This window comes from Miniopterus natalensis, chromosome 5, assembly GCF_054644295.1.
Source record: "Miniopterus natalensis isolate mMinNat1 chromosome 5, mMinNat1.hap1, whole genome shotgun sequence".
Lineage (NCBI taxonomy): Eukaryota > Metazoa > Chordata > Mammalia > Chiroptera > Miniopteridae > Miniopterus > Miniopterus natalensis.
Window position 1 is genome coordinate 9,019,549 of NC_142085.1, and position 19,408 is coordinate 9,038,956.

Below are 19,408 nucleotides of genomic sequence, written 5' to 3' on the forward strand. Positions count from 1 at the left end.
CTCCATCTCCTGAAGCAGGGAGACCCTCTTCTCTGTTCGCCCGGCCCTGAGAGCACATGTGAACTCTCATGTCCTCTTGTGTGTTACAAAAGGTGAAAAGGGCCAGCTCTGAACGGAGCATCCTCACTGCAGCCGTACAAGGTGGGGCGGGGCTGCTGCTGGCACCGAGACTGACGGCTGGATGGCTACAAACCCAGTCCTTTCAGAACCTCGCTCACTTGTGATGCCAAGAGGAGCTCACAACCCAGACAGCCAAGCCCAGACCCAGAGGTACAAGCTAGGAGCCGGTCCACCCCACAGGCCCACGGTGCATGTCAGGAAGCGTTCTCAGCTTAGGGACCAGGTGACAGGAGACTCGCTTAGCTAGAGGACAGGACCAAGGGAAAACTAGATCCGAGTGAGTCCCTGGCCTCTGCCCAAGCCTGAACTCTGACGTTGAAAGAGGTCCCATGAGCTCTGTAACCTGTCACCAGTCTGCTTGCAGCAGCCAACACCCACCCTTACCCCGGCTGCACTCTGCCGAAGAGGGAGCTCTATTTATTCCCTTCTTGCTGCACCTTTTGAAACCTTTGGGGAATTAGGTCCTGGAGATGAGGTTCCTAAGACCTTCTTTCAATCATGCCCAATCCAGAGCTGACCTAGACAAAACAATTTTCTAACTTCCAGAGGGGCCCTTAGGCTCACATGTGATCAGGGCACAGAGTGTTCAGGGCCCTCAGAGAGGCTTTACCCTCAGACACTGCAATGCCAGCACCCAGAGGGTGGCTTCAGGGCTCTGCATGCAGAGGGTGCACCTAACAGTGGAGGAAAGATGGGGGCCTGCTGGCTTGTAGCTAGCTGGGGGCCCAAGGCACGGGGTCTGCCAGGCTGCAGCACAGGAGGAGTGTTTGCTTGCAGTTCAGAAATTTATTAGTGAGTTTGGGCCAGTTGGTGTTTACATGCTTAACCACTGCAGTGCAGGGACTGGCTGCAGGAGGGAGGAAGGCTTGCTGCTTTGCTGGTCCCTGGTGATGTCACCTCAGGAAAATGATGGATTCTCTCCTGGGTCCAAGGTGCCAGGGCTCGGAGCTGGTGCTATCAGAGGGACTCTACTTCTGTTTGCAGTGCCTGGCTTGGGGGGATGAGGGTTTTCAGGATGTCCGTGTAGTAGGGGCCAAACACCTGCTGATTGTGCTGCGTTAGGTTGACAAACTTTTGGCCTAGTTCTGCCAGCTCCGCCTCAATGAGCGTGAGGCCTCCAGGGAGGTCTAACAGTGAGCGCTGCACACCAAGGACCAAACAGCATTTGAGAAACAAGTGAATCCGCTGATCTGTGAGCAGGAAAGACAGTGAGAATGGAAAGGGCAGGCGACCTTCCGGGAGAAGCTGCCCTGCACCCACCGGAGTTCTAAGTTCGCCGATGCTGACTGACTCACTCAGCTAGACATAAGGGAATTCGTTTTGTTTTGGGGGGAAGAGGGCTGCTATCTAGCTCCCAAGAATAAAGGAAAGATTGAACACTAGTGGGCTAGTAAATTTTTGACTGTTCCAAAGACTGCTTAAGTATCCATCAGTCAGATCTTAGTATCTTACGTAACAGGAGGGTCTTAAACTGACCCTTGGATGGCTGAGGTTAAGAGCAAGGCCAAGTTCATAGCCTCCATTCCAATGGGACGGTTGGGGGGGGGGGGTAAATCCCCGCATGGGAACGTCCACCAGCATAACTCCGCAGCAGTTTCTTGTTGGGGGGAGGGGGTGCCACATGTCTTAGACTGCAGTCAGAAAATGACCCAGAAGGCCAGGATGACCTGACCAGGTTGGGTGGACGGTATGCCATGTCTAGCAGTCATGAATTCCTGGGTGCAAATCCTCCTTAGAACCACAGAGTCAGTCAGTCTTTAAACTTAAAAAGATACATTTTCAACCCAGCATTTTGGGAAACTAAAGCCTAAACAGTGACCTGCCCAGTGATCACGCTTCCCGCTGCTCAGCGGTTCAGTAGCTGACTTCGGGGCTGGACTCTCCCTCACCCCCAGGGACGCTCACCAATGACACTGCGGACGCAGTTCTCCTCGTGGGCAATGTCCCGGAGCTGTCCCGTCAGAGAGGCTGCGCTGTCACTGCTCAGAGCAGCAAGGCCCATGTTCTTGAGGCTTTGGTGGATTTCCTTAGACACCTGCTCGCTCACAGTCAGCATGGCCTCCTCCGGCCTAGACCATGGAGGAGAGGAAGCTGGCGCCCACCAGGTGGTCCTGGCCTTGGCCCAGAGCCCGGGAAGCTCCACGCCGGGGCCACGGGAGGGAGGCTCCCGAACCTCCTGCCCTCACCCAGCCCCTGGGGGCAGCAGGGCCCCATGGGTAGGTTCAGTGCCTTCACTCTCACCCTCAGAAATCGACCACTCTCTACATACAACACCATGTTCTACCCTTTAGAAAACAAGATAAACTCAAATCAGCTCCAGACAAGCGTTTTGTCCTGCCCTTGGATCAATTCAGTAGTCTTTAGCCCCATAGCGCTTATATTTGTGTGTGTGTGTGTGTGTGTGTGTGTACGCGCACATTTTTAAGACTTTCTTGGACATTTTCCACGGCCGTCTGTCCTCTCGCCACAGTGGCAAGCCTGGCCTGATTCCGCTGCTGCGGCGCCTGCACGGCTGGTGTCCAGTCAGCGGGGCCGCCTGATCCACTCGCCCCACACCCCCCGAAACCAGCCCGCCAGCCACTCCACCGCACAGGCTCCTTTGCCGCAAACAAGATAAGGAATCACTTTGTAGCAGACTAGCCTCTGCTCTACTCTTTCTGGAAGACAGTTTCTTCATCACAAGCCTCACGCTATGGAAAGACCCCAGTCATCTTTGTGGATGGTTCCAAGGGCGTTTCTGTGGTTTGTGGTGGGACGTAAGCCATCGCTCCTCATCTGCTCTGTCCTCAGACCACGTGTCATCTCCTCCAGAGAGAAAATATCGACACAGAAAATATCTCACCTGGAACTAAACTCCTCCGTGAGGGCTTTGGTTGCGCGTTTCAGCTTATCCACGAACTGCGGTGAGCCAAACAGAACACTGCCCGAGAAACTGCTGGCCACCAGCAGGACCGAGGCCAGGACCGTTAAGCGGCGCAGCTGGGCCTCCAGCTCCTGCAGCCGGGCTCTGTCTGCCAGCAGCGTCTGAGGGCGCAGGGAGGACAGGCTGTCAGAGAGCAGGGCCCTGCAGCAGGTCCCAGGCACACCCGGGCAGTGTCCCACACCTACCTCGGGGAACTCCTCGTCGTCAGGGTCCCAGAGAAGAAGGTTCAGGAAGGCCTGGGACAGCACCATTGTGGGGCTGAGGGGCTCTGGGCAGGCAGCTGCCTCGTTTGGAGAGGGGCAGGTGACGCTGGCGGAGTCCGGAGTGTCGGGGCAAGCGGGAGGCAGCGCACTGAGGTCCGCGGCTGCTCGGCCGAGCCACTTGGCCGTGTGGTCCAGGAGGCCTGGGACCGGGCAGGGAGCTTCAGCAGCCGCAGCGGCTGCGAGACTGAGGCTCTTTTCCAGACATACCCCTCCCTGGCCAGTAACTAACGCCAATGGGGTGGGGTGCCTTTCCCTCTTAGGCGACTGCTCTTTCTCCCCCGCCCCCACCGGGGAAGACCCTTTCTGGTCCTAAGAGGAGGCAGGGTGCTCTCTAGCCTCATAGTCAGCCCCGAGGTCCCATGGTCCCTCGCCCGCCCCCGAGTTGCACACACCCGGCTGCTTGCTGAGGCGGGCCTGGAACCGGGCCCGCTCGTGCTGGATGGAGTGCTTCCGCAGATGGGGCTGCAGGCTCTGGAGAGTGTAGTTCATCATGTCCATTTTCATCAGGCCCAGAACCTGGAAGATCCCCCTGACAGAGAAAACAGCATTTTATATGAAGCAAATCCAGTGAGAGGGGCTCCTACACAAAGAGCGGTTAAATCGTGGCATTCTAGAATCAGGAGGGGCTTCAAAACTAACTCAGCCCTGCCTCCTCTCTTTACAGAAGCTGACATGGGGCCCTGGACCCAGGAGCCAAGGCCCAGAGGGAAGGAGCAGCAGAGCAGGAACAGGTGTCTCTGGACCCTGAAGCCCCTGAGCTAGATCTTTCCACAACAGTTGTCCTGGTGTCTCTTACAAAGGGAGTTGGAGGAACACACACCAGAACGCTAACAATCCTCTCTGAGAAGTAGGATTACAGGGGATGTTATTTCTGGTGCTATTTCTGGGCCAAGTACTTTTTTTAAAATTTTATTTTATTGATTTGAGAGAGAGAGAGGAAGGGGGAGAAACATCAATTTGTTGCCCCACTGATCGATGCATCCACTGAGGTTGATTCTTGTATGTGCCCTGACCGGGGATCGAACCCACAACCTTGCTGTATTGGGACAATGCTCTAAACAACTGAGCTACCCAGCCAGGGTTGTGGGTCTACTTTTTTAACTTTCTGCATCTGGGTCTTAGTTTCTATAGCTAGAAACTATGTGAACTGTAAGAAAACTTGGGAAAGCGATGTTTGAACTTCTTAGAAGAAAAGATTACATACACGAATGTTTTACAGGGGGCTCAGTCCTTCTGAGGATAACCAGAGGACCCTGCGAGGCCATCTTTGGAAAAGGAAAGCTAATAGGCCAGAGAAAGGAATCAGGTCTTCAGCCTGGTACAAGTGAGGGAAGAGCTGCCAAGACAGGGGCTGCCACCCGGCGTGTGGCCCACAGGAGGCAGGTGGCCGGGACAGTAATCAGGTTTCGCACCTCAGTAGCCGCGTGGAGTCTGTAATGCCGTCTAGGTTCTGCACCGCCTCATCCCGAACCGGAGCACACAGCAAAGTCATCATGCTGAGAATGTACTTAGAGAGACGCAGGACGTTCAGGGCCCCGCGCTCCGCTTCCTGCTGGAGGAGTTCCGCGTCCAGAGCTTCTTCGATCTCACTTCTGAGGCGGTTCTGGCGTGGTAACAGCAGCGACAGCAAGATCTGCGCAGGGCAGAAAGTCAAAGGGGCTGCACTCTGTTCAGAGCCCCAACTTTCTCTAACAGAAGCCCCGTTAGCCAAACACATCCCCGCCTGTTTTTTTTTTGTTGTTTTTTTTTTTTTAAGAGACAGAGAAAGGGAGAGGAAGAGAAAGTGAAACACTGGTCAAGGGAATCAAACCCGAAACCTGGGTATGTGCCCTGACGGGGAATCGAACCCTTCATCCCTCGGTGCACGGGACAGCGCCCCAATCAACTGAGCCACACCAGCCAGGGCGCAGCCTGTGTCTTTTAAGGATCAAGAAGTCAGGTCCCTTAATTTCCTAGAGAGTTCTCTTTATCTTTGTTTAGGGACCAATAATAGATGAAGGCTTTAGGGATCAATTACAGCAATAATGTATCATTTTCTAGGCAGAATGAGATAAAGAGATTAACAAAATCAAGGCAAGTGGTAAAAAGAAACTCAAGGTGCAACAAATATAAAATACACACCATCACATGGCGATGAGTTACTCGTTTAAAAAAGCAGGCATGCTTGAGATTTACTTCAAAGAGCAAGGAGAAATAGGCAAAGGAACTGTCAGGAGTCACTGGAAATAGCCTATTAACCCGAAAATTAAGTCCTCTGTGAACAGTCTCTCTGCTTCATCTCGGTGCCTCGGTAGCACACATAGCGGGGTCGAGGGATGGGGTTCAATGAACATGTTTAATTGAATGGAATATTGTGTTGTTATAGCAAAATCCCATCTGTTTAGCTTCATCTTCAGCAAATGAAATGGAAGGTGCTCCACACTATGTATTTAATGGTCCAGTTTTCACTCTGGAGCCGTTGGCTCCAAGCCTGCCCTCAGCGCCTGCTCTGTGAGAGCGAGGCTGGCTTGCACTACATTCACTATGTTCGTTTTGTCAGTAGAGGGCGCTACAGAGGAAGAGGTCCTCTTCCCGGTGGGTGTGCCCCTCTCACAGGCCCCTGGCACACAAGCCAGCTTCTCTTTGTTCAAATTACTGCCTGGTTTCTTCATCCTGATTGGACGCTGACTGATACAAAATTGGTACAAGTGAGGTTCGAACTCAAATGGCTATATGTCCATTGGCGCTCATGAGCAGCAAGTAGCAAGTATTTCACATTTTAGATGCCTCAGAAAGCCACCCGGACTGGAGGACGGCAGACAGTCCCCACAAAAACACAGCTGCCCGTCAGCTCGGTGAAGCTGGCAGAGCTTCAGAAGTCTGCACCTTCCAAGCGAAGTCCTCCGAGGTAGGAGACAGGCTAGGCTGCTGCACCTCAAACCACCAGCCAGGAAAAAGAGGCACATTTGCAGGCCTTGGGTTTTCAAAAAGGCATACACCACATCAGAGTTTTGTGGACCCAAAGGGGGCTCTATAATCGATGTGATGAGTCCCTGTGACTGATCATAAATTCCTAGCTGGGCAGGTCACAATGGGTAGTCACCCCCAAGGCACATAACTTTTACAGTAAAAGGTTTATCTTCACCTTAAGCAAGCCCTGCCCATTGTTCTGTGCATCTGGGTTAGCACACCTTTGAAATGCCAGAGTGACCCCTCAGGGGAGCACAGGATCTTGATAACCATAATCTTCTTTACCTTCCCTCCTTAATTCCAAATGTGTAAAAGAAACTGCAAAACTGTCCTTCTCTGGAGCATTTGATTATCTTGCTTCCTGGCATGTCATCAGTGTGGCTCAAATAAACTCAAACTCTTATACAAAATCTCTAAGGTTTTAGACATTCTGATGCAACACCCATTTAAAGTTGTTCATGAGGTTGCCAATTTCAAGTGGGAACCAGAGCCCCAGTAGGCTCCGTCCACAGCAAGTTCAGGCTGCCACACAAGACACTCTAGCACATTCGTGATACCTGGTGTCCGTGGCAAGAAAGGATGCTGTCCAACAAGAGCAGCACAGCAAGAGCAGCCAACAAGAGCAGCACAGCACAGCACAGATCTCTAGGGGTTTGGAGCAAATCTCTGCATAACTACTTGCCTTCTGAGAAACAGTTCTTGGTTTGCTCTTAGGCCATGGCAGAAAGCACCTCACCAGAGGACATCGGGTAGCCATGTGGTCTGCGCTTGCCAGGAGGAACTAGTTGTTGTCCCACCTACCAAGCGATGAGACTGGGTGGTTCAGGAATTCAGATGTGTGTGGAAGCCTGCTCCTGGAAGCTGAGAAGCCAGAGTGAAATGCGACATTTATCAATTTATTGTCTCTCAACTCCAAATCCATCCTTATATTTTACTCTGCTCTGAAAAAATGGAAGTCCTTTAAATATTTTTCCTTTACCAGATGGTAAATTTTAAGCGTCATCTGTGGAGGGCACTATTAATCAGCTTCTGTGCAGCATAACAAACTACCATAAACTCAGAGCTTAAGAAAGCATACACATTTGCTATCTCACAGCGCCTGTGGGTCAGGGATCCAGGCACAGTTTAACCAGGTCCTCTGTTCAGGGTCTCCCAAGGCTGTAATAAGGTGTCGGCTGGGCTCATTCAAACTGTTGGCTGAATTCCTTTCTGTACAGCTGTACACTTAAGAGCCCCAGCTTCTTACTGGCTGTTGGCTGGATGCTTGCTGGTCCTAGAGGCCACCTGCCTCTCCCTGCCACGTGGCCTCTCCATGGGCAGCTGACAACTCGCCTGTTTGCTCTTCAAGGCCAGCAGGAGAACCTCCAGTCTGCTGAGGCAGAGTCTTCCACAGTGAGATGTGACTTCCCACCACCTACGCACATTCTATTGGTTAGAGGCGAGTTACAGGTCTCGTCCACACTCAAGGAGAGACGATTATCCAAGGATGTGGATCAGTGTGGGGCGGGAGGGTGGGGAAATGTGGCCTCAGGGTGTGCCCACCACATACTAGGAAGGCCTTGAAAAGGCAAGAGCCTTTCTCTGGTTCTACACTGCGCCCTTGGCAGGCTCCTGCAGGAGGCGCTGCTTAGCCAGCACCCGACTCCTACAGCCTCAGAGCCTGAGCGGCGTCTCCTGGGGCCGGGCTCCTGCAGCGCACAGTGGTCAGCAGCTCACACAGGCCAGCAACCTCCAGGCACAACTGTGCCCTCTCAAATGAATCCTTGGGTGTCTATGTCAGCCAGGGGGTATGGTGGGTTCCAGGATTCCAGGATTCCTTAGATTTCTCGTTGCTTCTTACCAGCCCAAAGGCCTCACTTCTCCAATTCCGTTATAATAATTTTTCTATTAAAACTTCCTTGTTGAAATTCCTGTGTGATTTCTGTCTACAGATTACATTCTGACTGACTCATGGGCAATGCTCAGAATTTGCTAGTTACTGACATCTGAATGAGCTGGGATGTCTGGGAACTTTATACCTACAAATGCAAGGTTGGTGACTCACCTCTTTAATTTCTTTCAGAAGTTCAAGAGCACAGCTGAAGTCTGGGGGAGAAGCTGATAGCTGCTCTTTAAGATGATCCCAAAAGGCATCGTGCATGGTTTCCTTTGCCTTGCCTTCCAGACTGGAAGGGGTTAAACAGACAAATTATTTTCTCCATCCAAAAGCTGCCATAAGGTCATCATCTCCTAAGCCCCACACAGACAGTGTTTGATATGATAAAAGACCATTATACTGACAGGGAAAGGACAACAACTATGTGTGGATTGCAAGAGAGTTGAACACCTGGGTGAGACTTGGATGTGAAGGGCATGAGCCAACCTCTCAGAAGGGCTCCCGGTGTCCCAGAGCAGCCCTCCCTCCGCAGCAGGAAGGCCCTGATCAGAAGTCAGGTGGAGCTTTGGCACTGATGTTGCATCTGGCTTAGGTAATATGGGACCTGGTTTCTATTTATGTATACACACAGCAACGCACTACAGGATCTTCCATTGTCTTGTTCTAAAATTCAGGAAAGGATGCTCCCTCTTTGATTATACCAAGATACCCACAGGACTTCCAAATCTGCAGGTGTAAGCTGAATTCACTACCTTCCTCCTTCAAACCTGTTCCTCCTCTATCCCCAACCTGTGCACTACCATGTTGCCAGTCATGGAAGCAAGAAAGATAGGTCTTTTTCCCCCTAAAAAAGTAGAAGAGGCAAAGGCAGTTCAATTTAGAAAGGCCAGTCTTTTCAACAATGGTACGGGAACAGCTGGACATCCACATGTACAAGCATGAATCTAGACACAGACCTTCTACCTTCCACAAGTGGACCATAGATAGACCTAAACGTAAATGTAAAACTATAAAACTTCTAGAAGAGAGCTAGAAGAAAAATCTAGGTGGCCTTGGGCTTTGCAATGACTTTTAGATACAACACCTAAAGCAAGATTCAAGAAAGAAAAAATTGGTAAGTTGCACTTCATTAAAATTAAAAATGTCTGCTCTGTGAGAGACACTGTTAAGGAAATTAAAAGACAAGCCACAGTCTTTGCTAAACAGATACAGTGGTACCTCAGTTTTCAAATGTGATCAATTTTGGAAGACCGAGTTCTGAAACATTCGAAAACCGAGGGATCAACAGCTGACAGCCAGGCCTCAGGATCTTGCCCTCAGTGGAAGCGTGTGGCATGTTTGACTTCCGAGGCGGGTTCGAAAACTGAAGCATTTCCTTCAGGGTTTACGGCATTGGTAAACCGAAATGATCATCCACAGAGACATTCGAAAACCGAGGTACCACTGTATCTGATAAAGGACTGTTTCCCAAAATATTCAAAGAACTCTCGCCTGGCCGGGCGTGGCTCAGCCCGGGATCCAGGCGATTGGGGTTCGATTCCCGGTCAGGGCACATGCCCGGGTTGTGGGCTCGATCAATGACTCTCTCATCATTGATATTTCTGTCTCTCTCTCTCTTCCTCTCCTTTCCTCTCTCTGAAATCAATAAAGATATATTTAAAAATATATATATATATATATATATATACACATATATATATATTCAAAGAACTCTTAAAACTCAAGAATAAGAAAACAAACAGCCTAGTTTTAAAATGGGAGAAGACCTGAACAGACACCTCACCAAAGAAGACATACAGGTGGCAAATAAGCACATGAAAAGATGCTCAACAACATACGTCATTAGGGAAATACGAATTAAAATAAAGATGAGATACCAGTATACACCTATCAGAATGTCCCAAATCCAAAACACTGACACCACCAAACGCTGGGGCGGATGGGGAGCAGCGGGAACGCGCACTCACTGTTGGTGGGACTGCAACATGGTGCAGCCACTCTGGAAGACGGTTTGGCAGTTCCTTACAAAACTAAACATACTCTTGCCATATGATCCAGGCATCATGCTCTTTGGTATTTACTCAAGTGAGCTTAAAACTATGTCCACACAAAAACTTGCAAATAGAGGCTTGTAGAGCTTTATTTGTAATTGCCAAAACTTGGAAGCAACCAAGGTGTCATTCTGCAGGTGATGGATAAATGAAATGTTACTCAGTGCTGAAGAGGAGTGAGCTCTCAAGACCCCAAAAGACCCAGAGGGACCTTAAATGCGCATTGTTGAGTGAAAGAAGCCAATCTGAGAAGCCCACCTACTATATGAGTCCAAACATAGGACTTTCTGGAGCCTGTGGAGACAGTATAAAGACCACTGGTTGCTAAGGATCTGGGGGGGAGGAAGGGAAGGGTGAATAGGTGGAGCTCTGGATTTTTAGGGCAGGGAAATTACTAAGTATGATACAGTAACGGTGGACACATGTCATTATACATTTTCAAAACCCATAGTCTATACAACACAATAAGTGAACCCCAACGTAAACTATGGCCTGAGTTAATAACGTGTTAATACTGGATTGTCCACTGTACCAAATGCAACAGGTGTAAATAATAGGGGAGTATGTGGGAACTCTCTGTAATTTCTGATCATTTTTCTATAGAACTAAAACTCCAAAAAGGTGTCTATTAATTTAAAAAAACAAATTACAGGAATCAAGTTTCCTCTGAATGTTTACTTAAATTATGTCTTTGTCCTATAGAGTCAGGCTAGTAAGAAAAACCTATTTGAAAATTCAGAGGCCGTATCTGATCATTTCCAAATAGGCCTTGGTTCTCTTGAATTAAACATCCACCCTTTAAAAAAAATACGGTAATAAAGCATGCTCCCTGTAAGAAGAGAAAAGCAAAGATGAACAAACACGTCAAAGTTCCTCTCCCTACACAAATCTCAGCCGTCAGAGGCAACCAACCATCACCTGGCTCACGGTCTGGTGCGCACTGGAATTGTGCGTAGCTCTTTCCTCATCTTATTTATTCAGTCCATCTCCAAGTTCCATAATTCTGCTTCTTAAGTGTCTCTGGAGTTCACCCCCTCCTACCATCATCTCTTACCTGGACTGTCATAGTCTATTAACTGGCCCCTGCCTTCAGTCTCGTCTCTTTCCAATCTGCTCTCCAAAAGTTCATTCTAAAACCAACGATTTCTATAAGATGCAATTCCGATCATGGAGTCATGCGCACTTAAAGTCCTTTACGGGCTTCCCATCACCAGCAGCATAAATGGCTTATCCTGTATGACCCTTCCTGAGGCTGCTCTGCCTCCCTTTCCAATTTACCTCCTAACGCCTTGTGTGCAACCATACCAAGCCCTTATAAAAGCACAGAGCACATTCTGCCACCACTCTGTGCCTCTGGCACATTGTTCCCTTTGCCTGGAGCAGCCTTTCCCACCCGCAGCACCTGGAAAGCACATATTCACCCTCTAAGACTCAAGTCTTCATAGGTAAAATCTCCCTCCAAGGGCAAACCTCTGATCCTCAAGCAGCTGATGACCCTCATTAAGCTCTAAACACACAACTCACCAGTCATTCTGTCATCTGACTGTCTCCCCTATGAAAGCTTCCCGACAGCAAAGACAGTGCCTTGTTCACCTATAGCTGCAGCTCTAACTGTGCCCAGCCCCAGCACTTGGCATTCTGCCTGCCACACAGTAAGGACTCAACATGATGCCCAAACATGGGATTTCCTTTAGGATCCTACAACTGTCATCAACAGCATCATATGAGCCAAAGTAAAGCCAATTGCCAGTAATGAGTAACCTCAAACTCTTTCAATCTTTCTCCAGAGATAAATTGCGTATTAACCTGCTTGAAATCCAGCTCTGAACAGCGCTGTTTCTCGGCCTCATTCTCCCTCCGGTTTCCTGCACCTGCTGCCTGACCGTCACCCCTTCGGCTGACCTCCACTCCCCCCGGTCCTTGTTCCTCCTCTCCTGCCAGCAACAAACACATCTAAGCGGAGAGAGAGAGGTGCTTGATCTGGATGTGGGTGAAAACCTGTCCCAGAGGAGCTGTGCTTAGCATGGACACCTGGGGGCACCAGGCAGGGGCAAATCAAAGCATCAAGACCAGGGCAGCAACTTGGGACAGAGAAGGACACTTCAGTAACAGATTCCCAAAGCCGCAAAATACCAGCAGCATTTAAGGAAGCCAACCAACCACTGCCATTATTTACCTAGCTATTGGTGGGAAATAGAACTGTTTGAAAATATAAAATCTGACAGTGAATTTACCCACTCAACTGTCAACAAGCAGCAGAGCCATTCAATTCACACTTACTGAACGGTTCTTATTTATTGCAATGTCAATAGAACCAAGAAGAACCAAAATAAAGCTTGATGGGGGTGGGGGAGTATTATTTATCAACAGGGGTATGATCCTGATTCATAAATGAAGCTGATGATGAGGCCAGAATAAAAGAGTTGAAAACGCCACTATTAGAAAATTAATCTTTTTATCTGTGCCTTTCAATCTGTGATCACTCAAACAAGTAACTGATAGCAGCTCTGTGTAGGCAGCTGATAAAATGACCCCAAAGATCTCCGTGTCCTGGTGTTCACGCCTCGGTGTAGTCCCTCTCCCTGGAGTGTGGGCTGGGTTTAGTGACTCCCTTCTAGGGAAGGGAGAATGCAGCGGAGCAGACTGGTTTGTCCTGGGCAGCAGCTCCCCGCACGCTCATTCTTAGTGAAGGAAGCCAGCTGCCCTGTGGGGAGGTCCACGGGCGAGGGCCTGAGGGAGGCTCCAGCCAACAGTCAACAGAGTGACTGGAACCTCGTGAAAGACCTTGAGCCAAAGGCACAGTTAAACCGGGCCCACATTCCCGACCCACAGCAACTGTGAGATAATGAACACTGCTTTAGCTACTAAGTTTTGTGGAAATTTATTATGCGGCAATAGAGCTATTCAGGCTACTTCCTCCATATCTGTCAGAGAAGATCTGAAATTCACCTGTTTATATTTTATTATTAACTTTGGTCCCAAGGTGAACATTCCAACTATAATTGCTTTGGTTTACTCATTGGTTACATGAAATTTGTTTCTTGACCCTCTGATACTAACAGTTATAACTGATCACTCTTCTAACGGTTGAGACCTCTTAAGGCTGATATTCTAACACCGTATTATTAAATAAAAATGCTTCCAGTCTGGTCGGAAGCCATAAGTGCTAAATGCCTACGCCAGGATTAGTAAGATGGGAAATCACAAGCGCCTGTACCTGTGTGGAGGCAAAACCTCCTCTTCCCCGTGGACATCATGATTCTTCCCGATCTCGCTGCTCAGTTCAGAAACGTCGGCAACTGAATCTATCGGACCTGTGACGGAGAGAACTCATGGTGGACAACGGTGCACCCACACGTCTGAATTTCCAGTTTATGCACCGACTCACTGTACTGAGTAGGCCCCAAATTTGGATTCGAACTCATCTTATACAGCTCATTCCACCATTCTCGTCGTTTGTTTTCTGAGCCCCAGGGCCCAGGGACCCCTCCTCTAGGAGTCGTCCAGTCTAACACGGGGGTAACAAAAAAAGTGACTTTATGAAAAACAGAAAGTGAAACTGACTAAAACCTTTCTCTTACATAGTAAAGTAATAATTAAGTGGCAAAGAAACAATTTATTTACAAAACTAAACCTTTATTATGATAAACATCATTCCACACTTCTCTTCCTGCCTCTGACCAAGTTAATTCTCCACATGGATGGAACTGAATGGCGCCCATGTCGGCTGGTCTTCTAAAGCAGCAGCGCCCACATTTTAGGATTTCACAGACTAATAAAATTTCCAAAAAGACTTTGACAACAACTTGCCAGCTTTTTGTTTAGCCACCTAAGCACAGTGAGACAAGCAAATACACAAGTAAAAACTCCACTCTGCCACCCCCAAAACCATCACGTCATCAACAAAAGGACAGCGCAGCCTCCGAAAGAGCAGAAAGGGAATCCTGTCAGAATAAAGAGCAGTCCTCTAACTTTAGGAAATCTAGCTTTAGGAAAAACTCATTACAGTATCGTCATTTCATTGTACTAAATATTGCTAAGAATTCTGTCCCAAACCAGCACTAGCGTTTGGGAACCACTGTTCTGAGTTCGTAGAAAGACCCAGCTGACAGCATTCTCATGTAACATGGTAGTTACACCAATTACTTGGCATCTAAAACAAAGTTGCACACAATAACTCATTTTTCTCACTCTTTCAATGAAGCTTCATCATTTGTTCACAGAAAAGTATATGGGAGAAAAACAAGAGGGCGGCGCAGGTCACAGCTGCGCCCGCCGCCTCCCGCCACCTCATCAAAATCACATCTAAACACAGAGCCACCCTCACTCAGAGCCTCCTGAGATCCGGCTGCACAGAAGCCCCACAACCAGGGACCTGAAGCAGCACCGAGACCGTAGGAGGGGCGGAGACGCGGGCGGGTCGGGGCTGAATCATGGAGACTCGGCCTCGGGCCCACACCCGGTGCCGCGGGTAAACCCTGGAGGGAATCTCGGCAGCAGAGGTTTTCCGGAGGAGGGAGGGGTCCCAGCCCCACAGCAGGCCCCCAGCCCAGGGCTCCAGGGCCAGGAAGAGGAGTCCCCACAACTCCGGGCTGTGAAACCAGCGGGGACTGTGGCTGAGGGTGGCGGAAGCTGCGGGAGCCCCAGCAGCTCCTCTAAAGGGCCCGGCGCGGACTCACTCGGACGCTCCCTCTGAGCCCAGCGCCGGCAGCAGCCTGAAAGGACCTGGGACACTCAGGGGGGAACTAACCTGCCTGAGATCCGGGCGAGAGCTGGAGGGGCGGCTTCCTCCCGGGCAGAAGGGCTGGCGGAGGCCATGGCTCCTTTGGCGTGTCCTCCCCAACCACGGACGGCAGGCAGGCGCCATGTTTGAGTCGCCAGCACCTGACTCACGCCTTTGGCCCCGCCCCTCCCCACCTGCAGCTCATCCAGGCCATTTCCAGGGGCTTTTCTGTGCAAGTGGCCTCTCGAGCCTCATGCTTAGGACTTTCCCAAAATCTCTCAAACAAGCAGCAGCTGCCCCATACGGCTTGATAAGCAGCCCCAGGCCTGGCACTAGCGGCAGCTGCATTGGCTCATAGCTTGGCCTCTCCTGGGCACCTCCAAGCCCAGCACAAGTAGCAGCCAACTATGGTTTGCTGAGTAGCTCATGCTGGGTGGCCCTGGGCAAAGCACTGGCAGAGGCTGACTTTGCACCTTCTGGGAGGCCCCAGAGACAGTGCACCTGGTGGTCAGACTCGACCACGCTGGATTACAGCCCTACAACATCCACGAGGGACACACTCAAGTGGCGCACTTGGTGAACACCAAAGCTCCAGTGAAGTAAATCCTGCTCCATAGGGGTGTCTCCAGCACACCAGCTCTCTGGCTATAGTTGTAGCAGGTCCTCACAGCTGATTGGCCTGGGGGTCAGTTCCTCCCAGTGACGCCAACAGCAACCAAGGCTCAACTACAATAGGACAGTGCACACAGCCCACACAGGGGAGCACCTACAAGGCCCAGCTCAGGTGACTGGGGAGGCTGAGCCACTGGATCCTACAGGACACCTACTACATAAAGCCACTCTACAAATTCCAGGAGATACAGCAGCTCTACCTAATACATAGAAGCAAACACCTGGAAGCAGCCAAAATGTGGAGGCAAAGAAACATGTCACAAAGGAAAGAAAAGAAGAAATCTCTAGAAGAGGAACTAAATGAAATAGATCCAAGCAAGCTAATAGATACAGAGTTCAGATTTTTGTTTATAAGGATGTTTAAGCATATTATTAGGGAAATAACTGAAAACATCGATAACATAATAAAGTACCAATTTGAAATGAAGGCTACAGGAACTGAAATGAAGAATAATTTACAGGGAATCAACAGTAGAGTAGAGGATGCTGAGAATCAAATCAGCAATTTGGAACATGAGGAAACAAAAAACACCCAACCAGAAGAGAGAAAAGAAAGAAGAATACAGAAATATAAAGATAATATAAGGGACGACTTCAAGAGGCCCAACATTCATATTATTGGGGTGCCAGAAGGGGAAGAAAGAGACCAAGAAATTGAAAACCTATTTGAAAAAATAATTACAGAAAATTTCCCCTACCTGGGGAAAGAAATAGACTTACAAGTCCAGGAAGCACAGAGGGTCCCAAACAAGAGGAACCCAAAGGGGCCCACAGCAAGACACATCATAATTAAAATGCCAAAGGTTAAAGGCAAAGAGAGAATCTTAAAAGCAGCAAGAGAAAAGCAATTAGTTCCCTACAAGGGAGCACCCATACGACTGTCAGTTGATTTCTCAACAGAAACTTTGCAGGCCAGAAGGGAGTGGCAAGAAATATTCAAAGTGGTGAAAAACATGGAACTACAACCAAGATTGCTCTACCCAGCAAAGCTATCATTTAGAACTGAAGGTCAGATAAAGAGCTTCACAGATAAGAAAAAGCTAAAGGAGTTCATGACCACCAGACCAGCACTACAGGAAAAGTTGAAGGGTTGTCTTTAAGAAGAAGCTAATGAACAAAAGAATCTGACAAACTAAATAGATCCAGAGACATTGACGCATGCAACAGACGATCATATTTCAGAGGAAAGAGGGAAGGGGGGTGGAGGGTGGGAAGAGATTAACCAAAGAAGTTATATGCATATATGCATAACCCATGGACACAGTTAATAATGGGGTGAAGGCCTGGGGAGGGGGTGGGAGTGAAGTGGAAGGGGAGAAAGTGGGACACCTGTAATATTCTCAACAATAAAGATAAATTAAAAAAAAAAAAAGTATATGGCTCAGAAGTGCAGAGGGGATACTGATGAACTGATTGGCCATGACTTGATTAACGGTTGAAGCTGGCGATGATTAAATGGGGGTCACTATCCCAGCCTCTCTACTTTTGGAAATGTTGAAGCTTTCCATTAGTAAAAAGATTTAATGATATAAAAAGGAAACAGTTATTGTAGAAAAGAGGTTACACAAGAGAATGCCTTTGTTCTCAGAAGACAAAGGATGAAATTTTCAGAGATACATGACTCTAACTTATTTTCCATAGAGAAAAAATAGAGAGCACACACAACGTGGCAACAATATTAACAGTGTGGGCACTCACTATTTTCTTTTTGACTTTTCAACAAATTTAAAATATTTCAAAATAAAAAGTTAAAGGGAAAAGGTGATTGTAGAATTTACCAGAGTCCCTGCTTAGGTAAACATAAAGGTGAATTGAATCTTAAATGGATAGTTGAAGTTCCCTTTATTTTTGCAGCCTCTCTGAAGTTTTTAGTTCCAGCCAAAATGGCCAAACAGAGTCAAATACGTAAGCAGATTTACCACTAATTCACTAATTCAAAACGAGAACTAAGAGAAAATCTTCAGAGACTGAGCTACAGCAGCTTATTGAAGGACTGAGAGAAATATACACAGAAACACTTTCCAACAACAAATCCAAGCTCATAGCCCGCTCTGACAAGACCACTGTTGCTCACCAGGGCAGTAAACGGCTCCCACGGCGGCAACATTCAGGAAACAGGGCTCAGAGAGAAACTGGCGGTGAAACGCGACTCAGGTGGATCACAAAAATCCAGATTCTCGTGGACAAAGACAGTTTCAAGGTAACATAGAAAGTAACAAAGTCAACCTAGTATATAACATTTCAAACTTTTTTTAAAAGAAGAATTTGGTTATTTATTTTACTGAAAGTTGTTTTGCCTATGGATTCATCTAAATAGGCACCTCAAGAATTTAAATTGCTTTAGTTGTATTTACAAAATAACTGACTTTCACCCCACATCAGGTTCGTATCTACCGAAGCCGATTTCCAACGGGAATGCCAAAGCACCTGGCTGGCCGCCTCTGGGCCAGTATGTTAGCCAGCAGCGACCCCACGTGGCCACAAGAGAAACAAACTTAATTCAACTTAGCCGCAGGGCCTGGAAGTAATTTTTCCCGTTTCAGTCTTCAACAACTTAACTCCGGTTGTTGGATGTGGACAGGTAATCTGGTTAAACTCTCTGGAGATTATTACAAGAGAAATGCAGGATGGGTCCCAGTGAGATTAAACCAATCGAAGTGCCCGTGTGCTGCATCAGGAACATAAAAGAACATCTACAGCATAAGAGGAGGGTATGAGCCCAGAGCAGTATTACTTCTTGAGCCAACGAAGCATGGAGGGAACAGAATTCCTCTCTGGGATCGTCTGGGTTCTTTAACATCTACCCCCAGGTCTCTGCCATTGTCCATCTACAAACTGAAAATACAAGAACAGCAAAGATGGCTTTGACCTGAGCCTCAGGATGGGGTCTCGCGTAGGGCGCCCGCCTGCGGGCTCTGTTGGAGCGGGGCTCAGGAAAGGAACAACGGCCTGTGCCAGCGCTTCTGTCCAGGAGAAAGGTGCCCCCCCAGCTCTGGTCCCTGGTTTCCCTGGTGCCCCTGGAGCTGCTTCCCAGCGCCTGAGCTCAGGGCCAGGAGTCCAGTCCCAGCTCCACCACACTTCCTAGGGGAGCCTTTCCCAGGCTCCCTGAAACCTGCAGTTTCCAGAGCAGGCGGCTGCCCCAGGCCCTTGGAACGCTATTTCCTTTCAAGAGAGGAAAAAAAGGAGCGGCCTGAACCGACCCGGCCTCAGGTCTTGCCCGACTCACTTACTCACTCCACAGTCACTTCTTGCTCCAGGGCCAAAAACTCTTTGAGGACCTTGAGGTCGGCAGGGGCTGGGGGGGGGAGGGGGAGGGGGGCGGGGGGGAGAAGGGCACGAAGAGCAGGAGGGTGATGGGAGCCGTGGGGCCGCAGCGGCCGAGGACCCTTAAGGGGCCTCCTCCGACCTGACCCACACTGAGCCCCCGAGGGGCGCCGGGCCCCCGCAGGACCTACGAGGAGGCTGGTCCTTGGGGCTGCTCTTGTCCTGCCGCGTGGGCCGCGCTGTCTCGGGCGTGCGGGGGCCGCTCTCCGCGCCGCCGGGGCCCTGCCGGGCCGCGCTCTCCTCCACCTCCTGCATTTTCTGATGGAACCTGGGGGGAGAAAGGGCGCGCCGTTGGCGCCGGGGGCTCTCCAACCGCCAGGGGCTCCGAGGCGCCGGCGCCCCGACCCGGACAACCCGAAACAGGGCGGCTTCAGGGTCTCCGGGTGCGGCCAGGGCGCGGGGACCTGCAGGAGGCGGGACGGGGCGTGGGGAGGTCGAGCGTGGGCGGCGCAGCGGGAGAGTTAAGCCCGAGGGGCGGGCAGGGCCCTTCCCGACCCCCCGGCGACC

At 49.6% G+C, this 19,408-nt stretch overlaps 1 protein-coding gene across 1 annotated transcript; it reads right to left on the bottom strand.

Annotated features, from left to right (window-relative positions):
• Nucleotides 1-1,002: 1,002 nt before the first annotated feature.
• On the bottom strand, nt 1,003-19,156 carry TCP11 (t-complex 11). Its single transcript, XM_087817346.1, has 9 exons — nt 19,033-19,156; nt 13,400-13,496; nt 8,300-8,420; nt 4,719-4,939; nt 3,699-3,835; nt 3,229-3,446; nt 2,963-3,144; nt 2,026-2,189; nt 1,003-1,310 (listed from the first exon to the last, which is right to left on the bottom strand). The coding sequence occupies exons 1-9, from the start codon at nt 19,154-19,156 to the stop codon at nt 1,078-1,080; spliced, it is 1,497 nt and encodes a 498-aa protein (XP_087673472.1). The 3' UTR covers nt 1,003-1,077.
• Nucleotides 19,157-19,408: the final 252 nt, after the last annotated feature.